At 40.0% G+C, this 21,936-nt stretch overlaps 1 protein-coding gene across 3 annotated transcripts in view; it reads right to left on the bottom strand.

Annotated features, from left to right (window-relative positions):
- FSD1L (fibronectin type III and SPRY domain containing 1 like) overlaps positions 1 to 20,137 on the bottom strand; it is a 32,676-nt gene extending 12,539 nt beyond the window's left edge. For all 3 annotated transcript variants that reach the window (XM_079959931.1, XM_079959932.1, XM_079959933.1), the window contains exons 1-8: positions 19,945 to 20,137; positions 13,942 to 14,037; positions 13,193 to 13,324; positions 9,874 to 9,975; positions 6,404 to 6,426; positions 4,826 to 4,947; positions 2,250 to 2,459; positions 1,822 to 1,920 (exon numbers count right to left, since the gene is read on the bottom strand). In XM_079959931.1, coding sequence (XP_079816057.1) covers positions 1,822 to 1,920; positions 2,250 to 2,459; positions 4,826 to 4,947; positions 6,404 to 6,426; positions 9,874 to 9,975; positions 13,193 to 13,324; positions 13,942 to 14,037; positions 19,945 to 19,959 — 799 coding nt within the window. In that variant the 5' untranslated portion in view covers positions 19,960 to 20,137. The remainder of the gene's footprint in view (positions 1 to 1,821; positions 1,921 to 2,249; positions 2,460 to 4,825; positions 4,948 to 6,403; positions 6,427 to 9,873; positions 9,976 to 13,192; positions 13,325 to 13,941; positions 14,038 to 19,944) is intronic.
- Between the last annotated feature and the right edge of the window lie 1,799 nt (positions 20,138 to 21,936).

Genomic DNA, 21,936 nt, shown 5'->3' with positions numbered 1-21,936 from the left:
TATCACCAAAATGGGAATAAGGTACAGCTCTAAGAGTGGCATACGTTGAAAAGGCTTGAATAGTTCCAGTTGTTATATAGCAGACATGGAAAGTTTTCCTAATGCCCAAAGATAGTAGATGTGAAGCTGAGCAATGCAACTCCCTAAAATGTATGGCAATAGTTCTAATTTTAGAAGTGCAACATTTGGTGATACAACCCATTACAAATATAAATCTGCAAGCTCATTTGCCGACAAGCCAAGTTCTTTTTAAATATGGAGATTGTTATGGAGATTGTTGCCTTGCACTCTGTTTTTGCCTTGCTAGGATTATAATCCAGTGCTTCAAAGATGTCCTCTGACTTAAAAATTCAGAGTGCTTTTTTATACCTTACAGTAGCAATTTACCACTAAAAGCTTTCTAGAATTTTTCTTTCACCAATGTGCAAGTACAGAGACACAACTGGTAATTTCATATGGAATAAGTAAACTGATCTGACTGATCTGTGCATTAGCCCTCTGCTGATGACATCTTTAGCACACTCACATGCAACCCAGGCATGTACAAGTTGTCATAAATTGAAAATAAATCCCAAAGCTGGTTGGGAAAACTGACCCCTATACTAGTGGTGCACTTTGCAAGCCACTCAATGACATCATTAAGAACACTTCTCATCTACTGGACTACACTGGCAGCGCTTCTGCATTTCAATGAATCGTCCTGCTATTTTTAAAAATATAAACATTAAAATAGATGAGCAATATAGGATCCGTGGGCAAACAATCTGCAGCTTCTTGACTTTTCTGAAGAAATATCCTGAGCATGATTCAATACGCTGGGAGGCTGCTTGCAACACTTCTGGTAATATTTATGCAGCCATATTATGCCACTCAGGTGGAACTGGTGATATATGTGTTTGTGTCACTCACAGGGTGAGAGGCATTTTAAGAATCAACAGAACATAAGGTTTCAACACTTATGACAGACAATGATCCCAATCTCTATCATGGGATAGGAAGAAAAGGTACCAGGCTCTTCACTGTTATATCAAATGCACCAATATGAGGCCATAGCAGGATAAAAGTCTGAGAAAGAATCAGGCACATCAGCAAAAAGCCATGTTGTTTTACCTGTCCTCAAGTAAGTGAGCTAACAGTGTGAATCTGCTTTGGCAACATATTCCAGTCTGCAGCACTGAGACTTCATAAAGATGGCAAGAAAGCCATTAATGCCTCCCTAGCAGCTGACTAACTTGCAGGCCAGGAAAGCTAACAAAATCTCACTACTGTTTTGGCTCAAGTATAGCACAAAGAAAGCTAAAATATTTTACTGCTGCAGGGCCACAAACAAATCCACCATGTGCCTCACAATTGGTTAAATGGTTGCATGGCTTTAAACAGATGGCTTAAAATTGGTAAATTTTTGTCAACTGCATATCATAGCAGTTATTTACTGAAGGGCTTTAGGATGAAATAATCTGCACCGTTTATCAAGTGGGAGTGGCACTACTTAGCACCTCCATCTCTAATCAGTGCCATCTCCCTATGCTAGAATTTGTTTAGAAGGCGTATGTGCCCTCAGGTTAGTGTTTCTCCTGGTACCATGTCAACAATTTTAAATAGCAGCCCTTTAGACAGTGCAAATACTGTAGTCCTCTGCTTCAATCCTTTCCTTCAATTCACTTAAATCGGCTTTTGGGCCTAACAACTGGAGGTACGTTAAGGTACACAGCTGCTTGTCTAAAACAACACTGTACATTTTATAGCCAAGATGGCATTTGAGAATGCATTTCCTATATTCAAGCCACTATATGGTCCTAGTTCTTAGCTATCCAGTTTTACCTTTCGTCTCTAAAGTCACTGGATCAGAATAATCCCCAGCCACGGCCTTGTTGCAAGCTCTGACACGGAAGTTCATGTATTTTGAGTCAAACCTCAGACCTGAAAGAGAGAAGCTCTTCAGACATCCACTACCATTAAAATGAACAAAAAAAATTTAGCCCTATAAAGGAGGAACGGTATATGTATACTGTTTTAAAGTGCTGCTTCTCCCAAGCTACAGACAAATTTAAGTACTATATCAATATTAGCTGAAGTGGAGGAAACTGAATGAGATCAGATCTCCATTTATCATGCTGGGAGTGCAAAACATTTGCAAATGCAGGCTTCAAACCAGATGGGGGAGCTGACATTAAAAGATTCCCATGAAAAAGTATGAAGCTCATGTTACAACTCAAGTCAATTTGGAGGGAACAGAAAAATAAAATTACCTGATAATGTATATTCAGTGCCCTTAATGTAGTCCACAGATTCCCAGCACCTCTCGTCCTTTATTCGAGGAAGCCCATCAAAGTTGGTTTTCCTGTATTCTAGTATATAGTGATCAATTTTGTTGTCTTCTTCTGTCATTTGCCATGAAATCGTTACGGAGTTGTCAGCCACAATACAATCTGCTAGAACTATCTCTGGAGCTCTGGGCACTGTTAAGGAAATAAAACAGATCACTGGTAAACCCAACTGCCACCTACATACTGATCTTGTACTCTTGGCAAGATCCAGAGGGGTGAGCACTGACTTAAGCACAAAAAGACAGACTTAACTCAGCTAAGATTAAAAACAAAATCCTATGGCTAAGGTTTGACCTGATCACTTTTATGTACTGCCCGATCCTATGCATTAATATTTAGAATTAAGTCCAGTGGGATGGTGTGCGCACAGTTCTAAACTATGTGCATTCGTTCTGTGATGAGTCTTAAAGTGTTTTTGCCTGCCTTAGTTATTGACTTCTGTTTCAGGTTGACCTTTTTTAAAAACGCAATCCAGTAAGGCTTGTGCTTAAGGGATCAAACAGCTACTGGAACAAATATGCAATGCCAAGGAACATTCCCCAAAACAGTTTTAAAGGTTTGGTGTTTGAGTGCCACCATGTGTGAGGAATGCAACATCTTCCTCTCATTCTCTCTCACACACAGAGAGGAAGAGGAGAGGTAGATGGGGAGGAGGAGGGAGAGAGCAAGGTTCCCTACAACTATTATAGCACAGCAGAGTAAGAGTGTCCCCTTCTTCAGGGGTAAAAGCCCCAAGACTTTTAGACTAGCTAAATATTTAATCCCAGAGATTACTATTTTCTCTTAATTGGGAAAGCTGAAAAAGAAGTTTGCTACATTCAAATTCAAACACGGGGTGGATAAAGGTCTGTTTCTGATATATATATTTTTGTTTTCTGCTAGAGAGGGGGAGAAAGAGAAGCAGGAACAATGAGAAGCTGTCAAAGACACAAATCAATAAGTATTTTGACATTCTGGACTGAGGTGTCAGCAAGACAGTCAGTATGAAATGTCAAAAGTTAGGAATGTCAGAAGACTCACTTTGGGTTTCATCATTTAAAGCTGAGCTGTTTTAGCCATCAGTTAGAATTAGTGTCCAATGCAAACACTCAGAACTGCACAAAGTCTTTATACCAAAGGATCCCAAACAATTAATCATCCACAAGATAAAATCAGATTTGAAATCCTGACAGTTTTAATTTGATATTTCAATACAAAGTCTTAGATTATCCTTGCATGAGCAAACTCAGGCACAAAAATACTACTTGCGGAGTGGCTGTGCAAAATAGGGGAACTTGTATCCTTGCCAAACCTCTGCAAAAATACATTTGCAGCATCTGAGTCTCAGTGGCCCAGAGTGCCTTCCATCAGCTTCGGCTGGTGATCCCACTATGCCCCTATACACCTTTAGGCGGCAGGCAAAAACGTTCCTTTTTAACCAGGCCTTTGGTTGCTTTGATTTTAAAATGTGGGTTGGGGGGGTAGGTTATTGGGTTGTTATTTTGGTTATATATTTTGTCGTTTTATATTTTGTTCTTTGAACCGCCCTGAGACCTCCAGGTATAGGGCAGTATACAAATTCAAAAAATAAATAATAAAATTAAGATAAATAATAATAATAATAGTCTGATGGGCAGCTTAAGTAAGCTCCAGTATTATATCTGTGAGCTATGAGTTTAGACCCAGAGTGGCTAGCCCTTTTCTGGCAGAGGGTTGCCATAATCTATGGACAAGACCCCAGCACCTGCATGTCGAAGCTGTCATGTTGAGAAATGAAGTTTTCAAGGCTGCCTTCAAAAAGGCTCCCCCATCACCTATTTCAAATTGCTTCTCTTGTTCATTATTCATGATAACTCAATGAAAAATAAATTTGAAGAACCTTAAAAATAAATTTGGGGAAGTCAGCCGGGGGGGGGGGGTTCCAAATCCCTTTGGTTCGCTGCAGAGGACCCACAGAACAATCTGCTTTAAAAAAAAATTTTTTTGAAGTTTTAAATGGAACAAACTTAGGGAGGATTTTCAGGTGCACAATAAACACAAGAACTATGGAAGCAATTAAGAAATAGTTAACCTTTTAGCATCAAAGCTGGGGAATCACAGAAGTAGTCAATATTAAATAATATTCTTACTTTTTTCAAAAGTAAGAAATCTGGGGGGGATCATGGGGGCCACAAAAGACCTTTGGAGGGCCAGATACAGTCCACCAACTAGCCACCTCTTGTTGAACTCTGTAAACTTACAAATGTATTTCTTGTTTGTCATGTACACAGCTACCAACCTCTCTGCCACTCTCCCTTTGCCGATATGTCCTATCTGGATGTGAAGTGAGGAGAGTGTTCACCTTTGTCCCACACTCACTTTAAATATATACAAAACGATACACTGTGGGAAGTGGGAGGAGAGCATTTCACACTCACCCATAGGCATCTTTACAGCAAAAGGGAAGATTATTCCTCACCTCTTTGGAAACACGGCAGCAGTATTCCAAAGAGCTCAATGCTGTGCAGACTTATTTTTACCTGGCAAAAACTTTAGAGCCTGGAGCATATGCCTTTCTTGAGAGAAGTCCACCATCAGGTGCGTCATGTTGTCACTCACTTTGGGTTTCAAGGACAGGCGGAACGCTGGAGCCATTGTGACTCTAAAGGGTAGAAATCAGGTAAAAATCATTCAGGCAGGAGCCAAAAACAACAGACAGGGAAGACAGGGGTTTCAATGTTTTAAAATGTCTAGATAAAAAGTGAAGCCGATACTGGAGCTTGGCACTTCACCAAACTATACCAAAACCTTTATTTAGATTGACTACTGATGACAAGTTGAGTCAGAACAAATCTTTTGAGGGGCTTCAGGCTGGGGGATTTTCCATAGACCTCTCAGCCACCCAAGCTACCATGCTGAGGGTTTGTCTTTGTAACTATCCACTTCTGCTCCTGCAACATCTTAAGGATAGAGTGTCGGAAATCAAGCCTATATCGGGAGTAACTGGCAACACTCCCAGGCACCCGGCTTCATTCAAAACCACTCTGTGGAAGCTTCACAAGGCTTATAACTTCTGGACGCCTGCTGATGCTATGAGCAGCAACTTGGCAAGTTTCCAGGACCCCACTCTAAAGAGGCATGAAGGGCTCAATGTGATGGTCAAGTTGCACACAATGCCTCTAACCCGTTAACATAAGGTTGACTATCATCAGCTGGTGTTTTCTTGGCAGCATGCTCCTAGTAACCAATGCCTGGCTTGGCCCTTAATAGTAAAGACTCGTTTCAGAAAGAGGAGTCCATAGATGATAAAGCTTAAACATAAAAGTGAGCATATGAAAGAGCAGGGAGTCTTGGTATAACACAATAGTAAGTGAAGTGTCTATTAAGCAAAAGCTGAGAAATGTTCTTGAGTGCCACTGGAAGTCTTCTCAGTCCCTGCCCAAATCTGAGCATAATTCAGGTGTATGACATGGAAGTATTATGTCTTACATGTAGCCTATCTTTCTCTATTCTTAGCCTGAGGTATTAGAATAATAACAAAGGTGAGCATTACAAGTTAAAACTGAAAAGTTTTACATTTCTGCACTTTGGATGTTTGGGGGCGGCACCAAATTCCAACTATACATATGTGAACGTGTTTCAATGGTTTTGGGAACAGATAAGGGACAAGTGTACCATTTTCTGATTTTTCTAGTAACCATGCTGTTTAACTAAAATCCAGCTCAAATTATGTTGCCTTAACAAGTTATGATATCCCATAAGTGAGGCCTACATACCATATCAAACCAACATTGGCCTCCTGTGCCACTTCCAAATTAAATTTGAAATGGCACCTATTTTAAGGGATCAGCATTAAGTATCATTTTTTCCCCTTCCAAACACATTTGTTTAAAAATGTGCCTGTGTTCTTTTGTCGCTGAATGAAATTTCACACACCACACAGGGAGAAGGAAGTGTAAAGCCAAAACACAGCAGTGTTGTCCTATCAGCATGCAAAACTTAATTTAATATTTTAGTTGCATGAATCTTAAGTGAAAACTGTTAAGAATTACTTAGCCAGAATCTTCAACGACAATTATGGAAGACTAGGAACAGAAACAAATAAGTTGGTACTGTACCTATCCTTGATCTGTCTGGCAGCCTTGAGGTGCATCAGGAAGAAGAGAGAGAAGGTAATTAATAGTTTCATGCAAGTTTCATCTGCAGTAACATGCAAGAAAGAGTTAGAGTTATCAATCTCACAGATGTCCAGCTCGGTTTCAAAAACCAACTCAGAATTTTACCACTGAAGACCTGCCTCATAAGCCATTGTTAATACAAAGCTATTAGAAATTCAGCAACAAGCAAAAAAATAAAAAGGAATTTCAACAAGCCACGCTAAACTAATTCCGTATGACACTGTCATCAAATCTCTGTGCTCTATTTTTAATGTGATCGGGCCAAGTGACATTTGAGTGTTTCGTTGGGCATGTCAGCAATTAGGTAGTGAGTAAGTGTTAGATTTGTGCCAGAGTTGAACCATTTCCACCATACTCCTCCATGAATATTAAGCACAATATCTTTCCACAAACCGCCTTGATCAAAGCAATTTTTGAATTCAGCGAGTTTTATCATTCAACTGGCCCTAGGCAACAAAATGTTGTTATCGGTGGCAAGAAATACTGGAATGCACCCCAAATTCTTATACTCTAGTGAACATGCTCTGGCCTGGCTAGATAGGGTTTCTTGTCTGGCCCACAGATAATTAATGTTTCAAAATAGTATAACAAGTAAGTGACACAACATAGAATCCGAATTAAGAAACTAAAACATCAGCTTCATATACGTTTAAAAGTTGTTTGCTATTACAACTATCACAAATACAGTAGAAATTAGGACATTGCCATCTCTGTTTGCCAACAAAAATTAAAGAGTTTTAAATTTTGATCTGCGGTCCCTTTCATGGCACGGGGGTACTTTGCAAACATTTTTATCTTCATTCCTTATGTACTGAACACAGGAAAAGACTATGTATTAAGATTTTATATGTTATCACCACAAACAGTGTCTTAGGTGATAAGATGACCAATCGGAACAAAACAGAAAATAAAACATCCTCACCTGTCATCTGAGATACTGTGAACCACAACAACTTGCCCAAGATCACTAACTTCAAATTAGGGAAGCTGTTGCTTCCTGCATCTCAAACTCAATGCTATCTGCACCATGAATGAAAATGCTTCCACAATGTTTTCCTCTCCTATCTCCCAACTAGACCATCTTAAAATGCAAGTTACAAAACCAGAAGCAGATATTCTAAGCAAAGTCCCCCTGCAACCACCCAGAATGGTTGCTTAAGTTGCTTATTGCATAAATAATTAAAAGTTGTTAGATCAAAGCAGAGATTACTATAATGAATTTAGCTGGAAGGGAATGCAGTCTTCTGCAACAAGCATTGTGTGTCTGCTACCTCAGCAGTTATACGTAGTGCAGTATCTTTCATGGCAAATTTATTCACCATTTACTTTGATAGTCACAAGGTAAGGCTGAAGAGTAGCAATTATACATGACCATTGAAAGGTATATAAAGTCCGCTTTCATGATAAGTCTTTACTCTGACCACAAAAGCAACAGCAATCCTTTTCTCTCTGAGCTACCCTATCCCTCAATTCAACCCAGGTGATTTTCAGAATTGCTTCAGAAAATCTCAGTATGAAATGGCTACCCTGAGAATTATTTGAGAGCCAAATTAACCTTGTTACAGCAGGCAAGTATGATTTGGTCATAGTCCACAAATAACTTGCTAGTACAGAAAAGGCTGAAAAGCAACTTTTCAAACATGCAGACATGTATTAAAAAAGTTTACAAATCCAAGCTATTTTGTATCTATGGCTGTTTGGCAGGCACAAAAACATAGGGCAAAAAAATCCAATAATTAGGATTTGTTGTCGGGCATAGCAAGGTGGAAACAATCCAAGAACTGAGAACAAGGAACCTGGATGAAGTCCAGGGGAAACAGTGTAACAAATGGAAAGGAACTGTGATGAAACAGTGTAGCATCAGCTAGCCCTAGTCAAAAACTAGGATAGGCATTAATGGTGAACAAACAGAACCTGAGGAGCAAGTTTCATAATTCTGTTTTCGCCTTGGGTTTAATTTCCAGGGAAATAACGCAAACAATTTCAGATGAGCTTGTTAAAAGTATAAAAACAAAGTTCAAATGCAGCCCTTCAACAAAAGAGCAGAACAAATTCAGATTTTGATGGATCATTTGGAATTCTTTCATATATCAGTTTAAGCATTGCCTGCCCTTGATTGGATCATTCAGCTTCCTTTCCAACCAATGTACAAGGAACATGGTTCGGAGTCAATGTAGCATTGCTAATGCACATCAGCTGGAGGCATGATGCACTGACTGGCAAAGCCAACGTAATAAATCTATTTAACACACAGAGGCAACTTAATGCATTGCCAAGTTTGTGTTTCTAAAAGTAGATTATTTTGCCTACTATATTCCCATTTAGCAGTTAGTCAATCATTTTATTAGCTGGATCTACAGAAATGCCAGAAGGGGCCCTCTCCCTAAGGTCAGAAGATTCTGCTGTTTTGAGAACCATCAGAAATATCAGGCAGAGGCACCTTCCAAGAATAGAGAACACAGTCACAGAAGGTGGCTCTGCCTAATTTGGGGGTTTCCTCCTCCCCCCAAGCCCACTCCATTCATGAAGGTTCCCTGATCCTGGTAGGGTAGGCAGAGGGCTGCTGGGAAGGTTTGTGGCAAAAAAAGTCACTCCCTTCTACCAGTGTTTCTCCGGATCCAACCATATAGCAGAGACAATACTGATGACCTACTAATATTGAGCACAACATGCTTGCTGTGTGTAAATTTTCTATCAAGTATGTGAATGAACAAACGTAATTCTCTGCAGGTACCTAATAAAATTATGCAAGCATTATGTCATCTTAATTTTCCTGTTAATTTTTTTTAGCAACTGAGCACTCTTAAAACACTCTGAACTATAATTGCACAGACCAATTCAGCTTCTATGGGTGTTAGCCTATAGGCAGTATCCAACTAAACAGTTCCACAAGCAAAGCACTTTTGGCTGTACAGTCGTACCTCGGTCTAAGAACAGTCCTGTTAACGAACGATTTGGGCAACACACTCTGCAAAACCAGAAATAGGTTTTTGAACGGAAGCCGACTGGTGGAAGGAAGCCTCATTGGGGAAAGCGTGTCTCGGTTTAAGAATGTTTTTGGTGTAAGAATGGACTTCCAGAACGGATGAAGTTCATAAACAAAGGTACCACTGTACAATATAACTTCTCCTCCCACTCCTCAAACACACCCTATAGTTCTCATTTCATTCATGAAAACTACTACCTACTGATTACAAAACCAGTAATCAGAATAGTACTATTATCCTGGGGTAGTCTGAATACATGTACTTGAAATGCTCAGAAGGTAATGTTGATCACTCCAGAGATTCTAATCAGCTCCACAATAAGTCCTCCACAATGTTTACTACACAATGTATAAGTAGTTGCAGGCAAACGGCATGCAATTAAATAGCATCTCTCCTTTTCTTCATGTCAGAACACTTTTATACCTTTGAAAATTCCTCAGGGTCCTTTATGTCCAGTGAACGAGCAGCAAATTCCAACAGTTCTTCAGAGTTCTCCAGGGCATTACTACATTGGCTAAGTTGATTCTAGGAACATAACAGAAAGCTGTTCAGTAAGCCAGTCCATACAGAAGTTATTAAGAGAGCACAGGGCTATCTTCTCTCCACCCCAAAAAAAATTCCAGATGCCCATTACTGGCAAATGGATGAGGCCCTTATGGAACACATGCTAAAGAAGGTCTCAAGTTCAATCCTTGGCGTATTTAGTGTAGAGTGTAAACAAAAAGATATTAGCATGAAACACAATAAAAAAACCCGAACATGCAGTATTGGGGGAGAAAACCTTTCTGGCAGAGGAAAATAAGACAGAGTTCTCTCTGCGGAACTCAGCCCCCTCTGCAATCAATTGTACACCCACACAGGTTTATTCCCCACCCACCCCATAAATGTATGAACATAAAAAGACACTCCCGGCTGAGTACTATGTACTTTGGCACGCCAAATTCAAGGTAACACAGCTTTTTATCTTAGTCTATGAAGAGTGAAGCTCAATAAAAGGTGTGATCTACTCCAGGAAGTGCACCAAGTGTAGGCCGGAGAATTCTGAAGAAGTGTGTTCTAGAATGCCTGTTCTTGAGTTTTCACAGTTTTAGATCCCAGCGTCTTTACTCCCTTACGTGATGCTGGATACGCGACTATAAGGTTCAGGGGGTGTCATAGGCTATTAGGTGACAGTATAGGCATACAGTATTAAGGTTCCATGTCATGTTGCTCAATACAACAGTACAGTATTGACAAACAAGGTTTCCAACTACCTGAGTCTTGGCAATTCATGAAGCAGAGTTCTCTTTCCTTGCTTACTGTATTGCATGGTGAGATTACCAGACATTTTACTATCTAACCCAGGGTGGTCCAACTCACGGCCCACGAGGACTTTTTTGGTGCCCTTGGCAACATTCAAGAAAAATCATATTGAAAGCTTGGGGAGGGGGAGTGTCATGCATTGTTACCGAAAGTGCATAAATCTGTTTGTGCATTAAACTTGTTTAAGAATTTTAGGGATTATATTTAATATACTACTGATAAATTTAATTAAATATAGTAACCGTGTATATTAAATAATATTAAATGTATCACAAACATTTTAATTTACAATGTGGAAATTTAATTCAGTGTGGCCTATGAATTCTGTGTCAAAGTCTTCTTACGGCTCATGTTTGTTGAGACTGCCCTGATCTAACCAGATGCTGTTGGTGTGTTTTAATATTTCAAATACTGTATATTCATCGCTGGAGAGACAGGTCAGCTGCTGTATCTGTATTGTCAAAAGCCACATGTGCACCAGTGATTTAAGAGGTGAAGTTATTTGACAGCATCTGGTACACCAAGATTCTGAATTATACCAAAATTCCATGATCAAGTTGAACTAACTAACTTTGTATACATTTAGCACGTTTTACTGTGTGATAAGCTTTAAGCTGTCAGAAGGAGGTATAATTCTTTCAAGGAACAGGGTGAAAGAATCAGCTATGGTGACTAACACAGCCATGAAAACACAACTGTGGCTACTTGCAAACCATGAAAAATTGTGCTCTACCAAGAACAGCTCGGATAATTCAGTTGGAAGAGCATTAGACTCAGGGTTGTGGGTTTGAGCCCTACGTTGGGCAAAAGATTTCTGCATTGCAATGGGCGGGACTAAATGACCCTTGTGGTCCCTTCCAATTCTAATATTCGATGATTCTTAGCTAGTACAAGCACATTCCAGTTCTCCTTTGGTATGAGGCCTCACAGATTGCCAGGATTACAAAGAGAAGTCAGATGCCATGTTTCCAATACTGTTTTACACACACAGTGAAGCTGTAGACATGAGGAGCAAGAGCAGCCCAAATTAATCTCACATTTACTAATTCCATTCTGTACTTCCATCTGCTGGCCATACTTAGACTTCCAGCCCTGTGTCGATAAATCTCTGAATCCATTGAAAAATAAGTTGGAGACATTAGGGAAACCTCCTTTCCTCACTTTCTGCCCAGCCTATATATTAGAGCAATGCTGCTCCCTGTAAAAAACTGAAGAGTGTCCTTTCTGGACAGCCTTGGGACAGTTTTGTTTAACCACTATTGCAGGAAAATACTGGACTCCAATATGCTTTTTCCAAAAAGTTCTAAGCAGTTTGTTTTGTTTTCTGCCTTTTGTGGTTTGTCACATATTTTATTGAAACATGGGAAATGAATATTTTAGTAAGACAAATAAAAATAGTTAAGGAAATCTAGGCAACTAAGCATCTGAATCAATTTGCTCCAAAAATTAAACATTACACGGAGCAGACTGAAGATAACTGCCTCCCTGGATAAGTTACATGTGTAAAACTCAACTCAAAGAACAGAACTGGATGCAATCAATTTAAGTCTCATATCAAACTCTTAAAGCATAAGTGCTAATCAGAAGTCTGGAAAGTGTAACTGCTTTTCATATATGAAAACTGAACTGTGCAAGCTATCCAAGCCTACTGGCTTCTATTTCATTTAATTAATGTGCTGACAAAGGGGTTTTAAGCACGTTTGGTACAGAGAAAGGCTTTATGCAATCTAATATTGGCAACTTAGTGTTGTTGGCAGCTTTGGTCATTGCTGTATTTTCCTTCAAGGATAATGCGGCATCAGCCAAAATAATTTGATTGAGATGTTAAAAATATGTGTATAAACCATGTACATTCAAACAGAAAGCATTCTGTACACTATGCCTATTAGCTAGCATTTTTCTTCATTTTTTAAGTCTGCCACAAAGCTTGAATTCAGAGTCCTGTATTGTAGCCCAGCAACTAAAGAAACAAGAGTTACACATTCCTGCTGCCTACATGTAGCTGACAAGTCTTTCATGCAGGGAACACAGGGCCAAAACTGAAAGTCAATTTTTAAGTTTGCTCTCTGCGCTTGTTGGCAGAAATAAAAACTCCAGGAGTCTAATAGGAAGAGGCATGCACCAAGGCACGTGAAGTAATCCTCACTCACTCAAGAGTGCTCCAGGAATTCCAAAGAACTGAGAGGGGTTGTGTGGTCATTTGCATGTCAACATTCAAAACACAACCTACTTTTACAGAAGTACCACAGAGAAGGTTACGACAAGTGCAAAGCGAGTGAAATGTTTGCAGAAGCTTACAGAATTTAAAGTGTTTTAGAAAGCAAACTTGTGCTGCGTGCAAAGCTAATTAAGTGACAGTCTACTAATTTAATTAGCCCACATTTCCCTATCCTAACAGAGCTTGAGAGTTCTACTACAAAATCATCAGAAACCTAATTACCTGAAGTTCTTGGGTTTTATGAGCTTGTTCTTGCTTGATACTAGTTGACATGCTCTCCTTCATCTCGTCGAGTATTGCATATAAGCCATCAAACTCCTCATCCAACTCAGCAATTACATTGGAAGAATTAGCCTGTAAACAAAATTTCAGTTATGAGTTGTGCTGTCAGATTTTGTCTATTTCTTCAGCACAAACTATAAAATGTAATAAGCATCACAGAACCTTGTTCTTATCACAGTAGCGTACTTCCATTTCCTTAATATAATAAAGGATACTGCAGATCATTATCAATACATATAGTAATATTCACAGGCTTGCCCTTTTTCTTTAGTCATCCTGGCCCAAAGAAATCACTATCACACGGGTCCCTGGCTGTTGTTGAACTACAACACCCATCATCCCTAGCTAGCAGGACCAGTGGTTAGGGATGATGGGAGTTGTAGTCCAAAAACAGCTTGACTTAGCAGTATTATTGAATTATTTTGACACATTTTCATTCATATACACACACACACACACACACACACACAGAGAGAGAGAGAGAGAGAGAGAGAGAGAGAGAGAGAGAAAGAAACAGACCTGGCTTCAGAGAATAAGGATGTGTACCCATGAATAAACTCACATGACTTGCACAGCCATTATCTAGGTTTGGCCCTTGGCCTATATGGTTTGCAACTGCAGTATTAAAGAAAACGACACTGTTTAGAGAAGCCCTTTCAGCTTTGAACGTAATGAGCTCTACAACCTACCTGTACACCTTTTAAAGTGTGATTTAGAGTTTCAATGAAGTTTTGGATTTCATCATTTTTGTGGGCCAATGTGGAGATAATCCTCTGCAGAGCTTCCTAGAATTAGAAGAGTACATTTAATTAATATATGCAAGGTCATATTACCTTGGTGTATATACCCTTCTTGCTTCTGTACTGTGCTTTTGCACTATACAAGCCTGTAACTGAAATAATTTCATTTGGTTACATTTATTGTTTGTAATGTTTAACAAAAACAACAATGTCAAAAACTGTTTACTTCAACGCAGCAACACTGGTGAGGTCAGACAGACTTGCATGTTTAATAGCAAGTGGCTTAATAGCTACCATAGTCAGGTGTAATTGGAACCAATACTATTCAGAGTTATTGACTTGTTTGTTTTTTGCAAATGATTCAGTTAAGACCTTTTTTAATTTAAAAGCATTGATAAACTCCTTAATATTTTAAAAATCTCTAAGCACTGTAGAACACAAAAATGTATTATTAGAACAAATGTGGCACATAACTAGTAATATAAAGGCATACAAACACAAAAGCAAGAAGTCAGTGAATTCAAACAAAGAAAGACAGGGACCAATATTAAGCGTCAGGGAAAGCCTGGAGCAACCCAATGTGCTTTTACAAGACTTCTGAAGCAACTGACAGTTGTTGCTGCATGTATGTTGGAGACAAGGGAATTCCGCAACTGTGGAAGATGGCCATTTTTGGGTCACTGGCATATTATATCCTACAGAGTGCAGAACCACTAGCACAATTTCCCCAGGTGATCTAAGTGATATTATATACCTCTTAGGTTAAGCCTTAGTTCCTATAAGCATAACTGTCAGTTTGTACAAGTCAGAACACGCTCATCTGTTCTTATTTGGATTTATTAGAACCCATTTAGTCTTACAACATAGAAATAGTTTTATATCCATATACAGAGAAGCAATAGCTAATTTGAGGGCAAAGATTTCTATTTGAAAGGTGCCAAGACAGTTCATTGCACAGTCAACTCCTAAAATACAAACATACCATGTTGTGTTATTTTCATTTACCAACTGTCTCACCCTAAACAAGGTTTGAGAATGAAGCTTAAGTTAGAAGATGAACTTCATCAAATGAAAGTACAGACAATGAAGAACAACTTTTACATTTCAGTGCTGGTTTACTGTGTAAAACAGATGAAAACCCTACAGTTAAGTGCTACTTAAGCAGCAAGCGTGGTAATTTGTCATTTTCATACATGTAGTAATACAATTTTTTATAACAAAACGTACACCATTATAGGCATATTGTTCTTATTCTCTTAAATCACGGGTGTCAAACACAAGGCCCGCGGGCCAAATCCGGCCCGCCAGACCTCGTCATGTGGCCCGTGTAGCCGCCGCCAGCCTTCACCTTTTATTCTTTTTTTTTTTTGACACAAGAAAGCCGCCTCTTCAGCGCATGCGCGGCAGCCTACAAGCCAGAGAACGTCTACCCTCTAGCGGCGCCGGCCATTCTACACAGGAAACCTCCACTTTACATGCATTCAGGAAACCTCCACTTGTTTTTATATTGAGCGCATGTTGAGTCCTATAGATACAACCGGCCCTTTGAGGGTGACCAAACTGCTGATGCGGCCCCCGATGAATTTGAGTTTGACACCCCTGTCTTAAATAGATCCAGCAATATTTTACTAGCTAGATTAGCACTGAAGTTATGTGTTCTAAATACAAGAAGCCACAAGGTAAGGTTGTCCAGTTCCCTCTTGACAGTTTGAGAAGAAAGTGATTACCTCTGGATGAATCTACTACTACTCATGCATTATGCTAGTAAGAGAACCAAGAAATTCATTAGAAAAACCAGACATCAACCTCTGTACATAGGACCAGACTAGGTTCTAATTCTAATTATTCATACTAAATATTAACCAAGGCTTAAAATTAATCCATATATTCATGATCACTTCAGAACAAAAAACTAGAGTTGTAGCCAATTTCCACATTAACTGGAATACAGAAACAACTAATACTTTTACAGTATAGAAAGTCATGCAGCTAGTATCAGACAGCAACTCACTTGATTTAACTATGCTTTTACCTGGGCAATTCCCAAGTTACATCCTCTTCCGGTGGTCTGATGGTAGCATATTTCTTCCTCTAGATGCACACATTTAACCTTGCTCAACTTGCTTTATACTGAATTATTAATAGGAGTTTCTTCTGTTGCCTAGCACATTGTCCTACTTTATCAGGTCAGTATATTCACATATAAACATGAGATTTAAGAAGATTTTGTAGGATTATATATGCAATGGTCTCCTTCACTGTGCAACTCAACTCTCACAAAATCTACCCCACACAGCTATATATAGTTATTTGTCTCATAAAGCCTCTGGGTCAAAGGGAATCAGGATAGACATTTAATGTACTATCATACAAATAGTTCATTCCTTTCTAAATTACAGTTTGATGATGTATCCAGTATAAATGGATTAGCAATTGAGTATTTTTCTTTATCCCAAAGTATCGGGCTCTCTTCCACCTCTTGATCTAAGACAATAACCATAAATTCTGCACACTCTGTGCATATTGCACTCTTTGTTGGCCAAACACAGCAACAGCTAGGAAACATGTTTTATTTAAATACATAATCACTACAAGATCTACTATGATGTGTGGTTAAGTGTTACATCATTGGTAGAAAGGAAACAGCATCCTATACAGAGCCTAGCAGCACAGGAATCTTAACCTTTTTCTATGACTTTAAAAGGATGGTGCCACTTTGAGATGTAGTGTTTTCTCCTGTGTACAAGGTAGAGTAGCCAACCCCACAATTACTCTACTGGATGCACAATCATGATCAATCACGAGAAAAAAATTAAGCCAGTGCTGTATAGTTGAGCAAGTATTAGGAAGAATCCAGTATTAGAGGTTTCAGGTGAACTGTCTAAATATTCATTTGGTAGGTTATGAAGTGATCCACATATATTCCCCAGCCTATGATGTCAGATGGTTGAAGGCAACATAAGCAGATTCATTTACCAGAAAGGTTATTGACATATCTAACTGCTCTTTCCCCTACTTCCCCCTTTCCTTCTTGAAGAGGCAGAGTAAAGCATCTCAGAACTGAATGGTTCAGAACTGAACAAAATTAGACAATTAGATGTTTCAGGAGTCATCCCCCTGCCAATCCAGTCTACATCCACTTACTCTTTCCAATGAACTTCAAGCAGCATATATTAAGTTCTTACTACGAAGCAAATCCCTGTAGTACAAATAGAATGCAAATAAATTTAGAGTAGTTGTTCATACTACAGAGCAAACCGATGTGGGAATAGAGAGGATGTCAAGCACCCATTTTTCCAGCCACCAAAATTCACTTTAACATTTGAAAATTCTTACCCTCCTCTTCAGCTAAAAGGCTCCCAGAGTGGCTCAGATAGATCAATTGCAAGACAATACATATTTAGTTATGTGCTTTAAAACACTGCTTAAATAATCTGCCCTAAACACTTGTAACCCTTTGGTGTGTCCTTTCACCAGAAGTCTACATAGCCCCACTTTGCTGACCTTTTAAGGATATTCATTCTGGTCTGCCTTTGGTTAATGTTAGTTCACCCTGTATGCTTTTACCTGAGGCTGTATCTGCTGCTATTCCAATATAACTATTTGTTGTTTTAATGTTTCATGTATTGAATTTTTACTGTTTTTAAGGTCTGTTTTGTATTTTAAAGTGTGCTGTGATTTCCTTTGTGAGGACTTTTACCCTAAAAAGTAAACTAAAATTCTATTCAATAAAGAGACAGCCAGCTGTTTCGAGTACAGATGTCCTACTTGGGATTCATTTACCCCCAAATAAGAATGTTATCCTCATTATACGCTGTATGTTTGAGAAGATTTATCTGTAATGAGGTTACAGCCAATTTTCAGTGCAAACCCAACATTCTGGGTTTAAGTTTACAATACCTTGTTAACCCACAGATTTCAAGTCACGCATCCAAATATGAATGTTTTGGTTACACAGCCTCAATACAGCTACAGTCTGCATTTCTTGCCAATGGTTTAAATGAAATGCAAGGTGAATGGCCCTTACTGTAGGACAGAACACATGAGTAGAATGCTTGGGAAATTAGAGAAAGTCCTATTTAATATTAAAAAGTGTTTAATAAGTACTTTAAGGCAGGGGTTGTCAATACCGGCCCCTGCAAATGTTTTGGAATACAACTAATCAGACTCAGTCAACACATCTGATGATCAGGAATGATGGGAGTTGTAGTTCAACAACATCTAGAGGGCAACACATTAGCTACTTCTGTTTTAAGGTCATAAATTAATTCATGCGAGAAGTGAAATTAGAACCAGTACTTCATATCTCGTGGCTCATTTTCTTACCCAGTATATTAAAATAACAGGTCAAATTACAGTTCAGTCCTATGCATGCCAACTCAGAATCCTGTTCCACTGAGTTTACTTCCAGGTAGTGAGTACAGGATTGCAGTCATACGTGAAATATTTCTATGCTGCTTTTAAAAAAAAAACAAAAACAAATTAAACTGACAAATAGTGACTGATTAGTCCTTCGCTTCCATTGTCACCAACTACCCAAAAGGTTGTATTTAAAAAATGAACCTCAGAGGTTTACTTAAATCACATGGAAGTATTACAAATGTACTTCCTATGTGCTGCTCCATGAAACTGGGAAACCCACCAAGAATAAAATGATATTCCACTAAAATAATTAAGTCATCTTAGCTAATAAGCAGTTCCATTTAAATTGCTCATGCATGTTAGTAAACTCAGTGTGGAGTAAGTAAAAAAAGTGACACTGTTGACAAATGTTTTATGATTCATATGTACTGACACAGATGCGTATTTTGAGAATCCTAACCCAACTTTATTTGAATACTTTTTGCAAGTTATAATGCGTAATTATTTTCTCCTTGTTTAGTGCAAGAAAAACTTTGCATCACTCTTCAGTTTTTTAAGAAGAAGAGACAGGCAGGAGGAGGAGGAGGAGATTGGCAACCTAACTCAGAAACCTTACTGTGTTCAAGCGCACACATACTTGGTAGTCCAAGCGTGTTTACTCAAGAGTAAATTCAGCACGGCCTACTATGTAGTCAATGGATTTAGGATGGCAGTCTAGCACCGCAATCCTATGAATCCCTATTAGCTAGCACGCTGAACATAACGGTAGCAAGAAGGGAAAACAGTTGACATCATACCTTTTATTGGGATCAACTGAAAAGCCACAAAAACGCTGAGCAAGCTGTTGTAATCACCGGAACTCTTTGTTAAGCCAAAAAACAAAAAAAAACCAAACACAAAGAAGTGGGGGGGGGGGAGAGAGAGAGAAAGAAAGAAAGGAAGAAAGAGGAAAAGGGTACTGCTGTGCAGGGAAACGCCACATTTGCAGGGTTCAAAACAAACGGCTTTTAAAAGAGGTGGTTCCCCGCATTTCAGGTCAAGGAGGATAAAATAGGGTCCCCGAAAGGCGTGGGAAAGCCGCAGAAGAAAGCGGGTGGGGGGGGGGAAGAGGGCTAACAAGACAGAGGCAACCCGGCAAGCCACTCATTCACACCCTCCCCTTTCCCTGCATGCACAATCCGCCCGCCTCGGACACCATCCCCGGGGCTTGCTTACTTAGCCTGCAAGGTGCAACGACAAGGAAGCCCGGCAGCTTGCATTGCTGGGGCGTGAGCGCGCGTATATGCTCGCAGGCAGCAACAACCATTGCAATTCCATTGTTTTTGCAAGCCACCCGTGAATGCCGCGTTCCCACGAGCATTTTGCGCGCGTCAGGGGTTCCGCGTAAAAACAAAAAACGGGGGGGGGGGGGAGATATCCACCACACTCGTCTGAGAGACTCCTCCAGACACTCGCGGGGTGGGGAGTCCCCCCTTTCTCCTCCTGAGGGGAAAAGGCGCCTCTTTCCCCTCACAAACCAGAGCGGTGGGAATAGCTCCTGCACAAGACGACGACGACGCCCACCATGACCAGCCCCTCAAACCCGCTCACCTTCTGCGCCTCCATGGTGCGGACGAGCAGGAGCTACTCCCAGGGGTTTAAAGGGCGGGGGAGCAGCGAAAGGACGAAGGCCGACCCGCCTCCCTGAGCCCTGACGGCGAATGCTTCGCGGGAGAGGCGCGCAGGGCTACTAATAGCGGCAGCCGCGCGACCCCAGCAGCCTGAGGGCGGGCGTCAGAGCGCGCCACGCCCAGGACGACGGCGACGCCGCCGCCGCCTTGCCCTCGCATGCGCAGTGGCGAGCGGCGCCGGGAAGGGAAGGAGGGAGGGTGGGGCGCGCAGTGGAGAGCGCATGCGCGGGTGTTCTGTTGCTGAGCGCGCGAGTGTGTGTGGTGTTTTTCCGCTGGTTTGGTCTCGCTTCTCCATACCTGATAGCACTTTTTGTCTACTTGATGAAGCCATGGCCCGATCTGAAAAATACAATTTTTTAGGTTGCAAAACTACATAAAAATAAAGAAAAATTAAGTTTGCAGAACAATAATTTCCATGTGGTTAGGGGTAGATCTGTAGCACCCTGCTTGTGGTTAACGCTTAGCTGGAATGAAATATTCAACGCAGCAATAGAGAAATTAAAATAGTAATTTATTTGTCAGACAAATAAATATGAGGCACAGTGGTATATGGTTACCAAGCTCTGGCCTGGCCTCTTGCCATTCTGGCCAGCACTTATATTTCCTTAATCCAGCCCCCTTGCTCCTCCTGTGGCTGCCTCTGTCCAATCAGCCTGGTTGAAATTCCTATTGGCTGTTTGCTAGAACCAATCACAAAAGATACACCCATTTCCTCTTGCCTTTTATGGAAAATAAAAAGCTATATATTCTTCTATCTATAAATGACAAATAAGTAGTAATATATCTTACATGTGTCTCAACAAGGAATCTTAATTACCAGCTCACCTCTTGCCCTCCTTGCCCTCCAAAACAGATAATTAATCTTGAATTTTTATCTTATGCATGTCAAGGATTGAGTTCACATCAACATTGAGAGATCTCCTTCATTTGAAGGTTTCTAAACAAAAGGCCTGACAACCATATATCAGGAGTGCTCGATTGGCGTCTTCTGTCTGGCAAGGGGCTTGGCTGGTGCCTGACTTAATTTCAGGATAGTTACAACTCTTACAACTATATGAAATAAGAATCTAGCATTTCTTAAATCCTTTGCATAATTATATTTAAACTAATATATTTAATACATAAACAACCTTTTAAAAGGAAAAGAAATCTTAAAAGGATCTTAGTTTAAGAAAGAAACAGCTTTAGAAAAGTCTTCCAAAAAATGTTCTCTTTCTGCCAGCTAGATGCTTTTTCACTGCTCTTGACCTTCTTAACCTTAGGAAGAAGATATGGCTCATTTTACTATTTATCCACCCTTAATTTGTAGGGTCAGTGTAACCTTGGCTGTCAGCCTGTAATTCCCTTTTTACGACTTTGAGAATTGTTTTCTGCTATAAATCAGGGGGGCCCCTTGTCTAGGAGTAAAAATATCTTGCCAAGGTTTTTAGGCAACTGGTCTTCTGCCTGGCATAAAATATTTGAAAATCATTAAGCTTTTTAAGATACAGGCCCTGATCAAACATATAAGCTTTAATAAAAATGCAGGCTTATGATTAGATGCCTCAGATCAACGGATCAGTGCCATAGCTGTCAACTTACAGATTTGAAAATAAGGGACTAGCAGCCTTGAAAATAAGGGACCAGCAGCCAAAATAAGGGACCTGCAACCTCACCTGTTCCAGGCACTCCAGTCTTCCTGTCCCCCTGCAGTCTGGTCAAACTCATGCTGGTAGCTTCCAGAACACTGTCCAACCAACTTTGTAACCAGAGGTTCAACTGAATAGAATCTGAATCACATGCACCACAAGGCCTATGCAGCCTCAATTTAAGATGGCTCCCCGGCCTGGCTTTGCACTGCAAAGTTTGCAGCAGCACGTGCAACAAAATGGCATCCAGCATTCAAAAAACCCCTCAGCTTGCATTAACTAGC

The sequence above is a fragment of the Podarcis cretensis genome (genome assembly GCF_951804945.1).
Source record: "Podarcis cretensis genome assembly, chromosome: 17".
NCBI classification, from domain to species: Eukaryota; Metazoa; Chordata; class Lepidosauria; order Squamata; family Lacertidae; genus Podarcis; species Podarcis cretensis.
The sequence above is the reverse complement of the archived record's forward strand: the minus strand, read 5'-3'. Positions and strand labels throughout refer to the sequence as shown.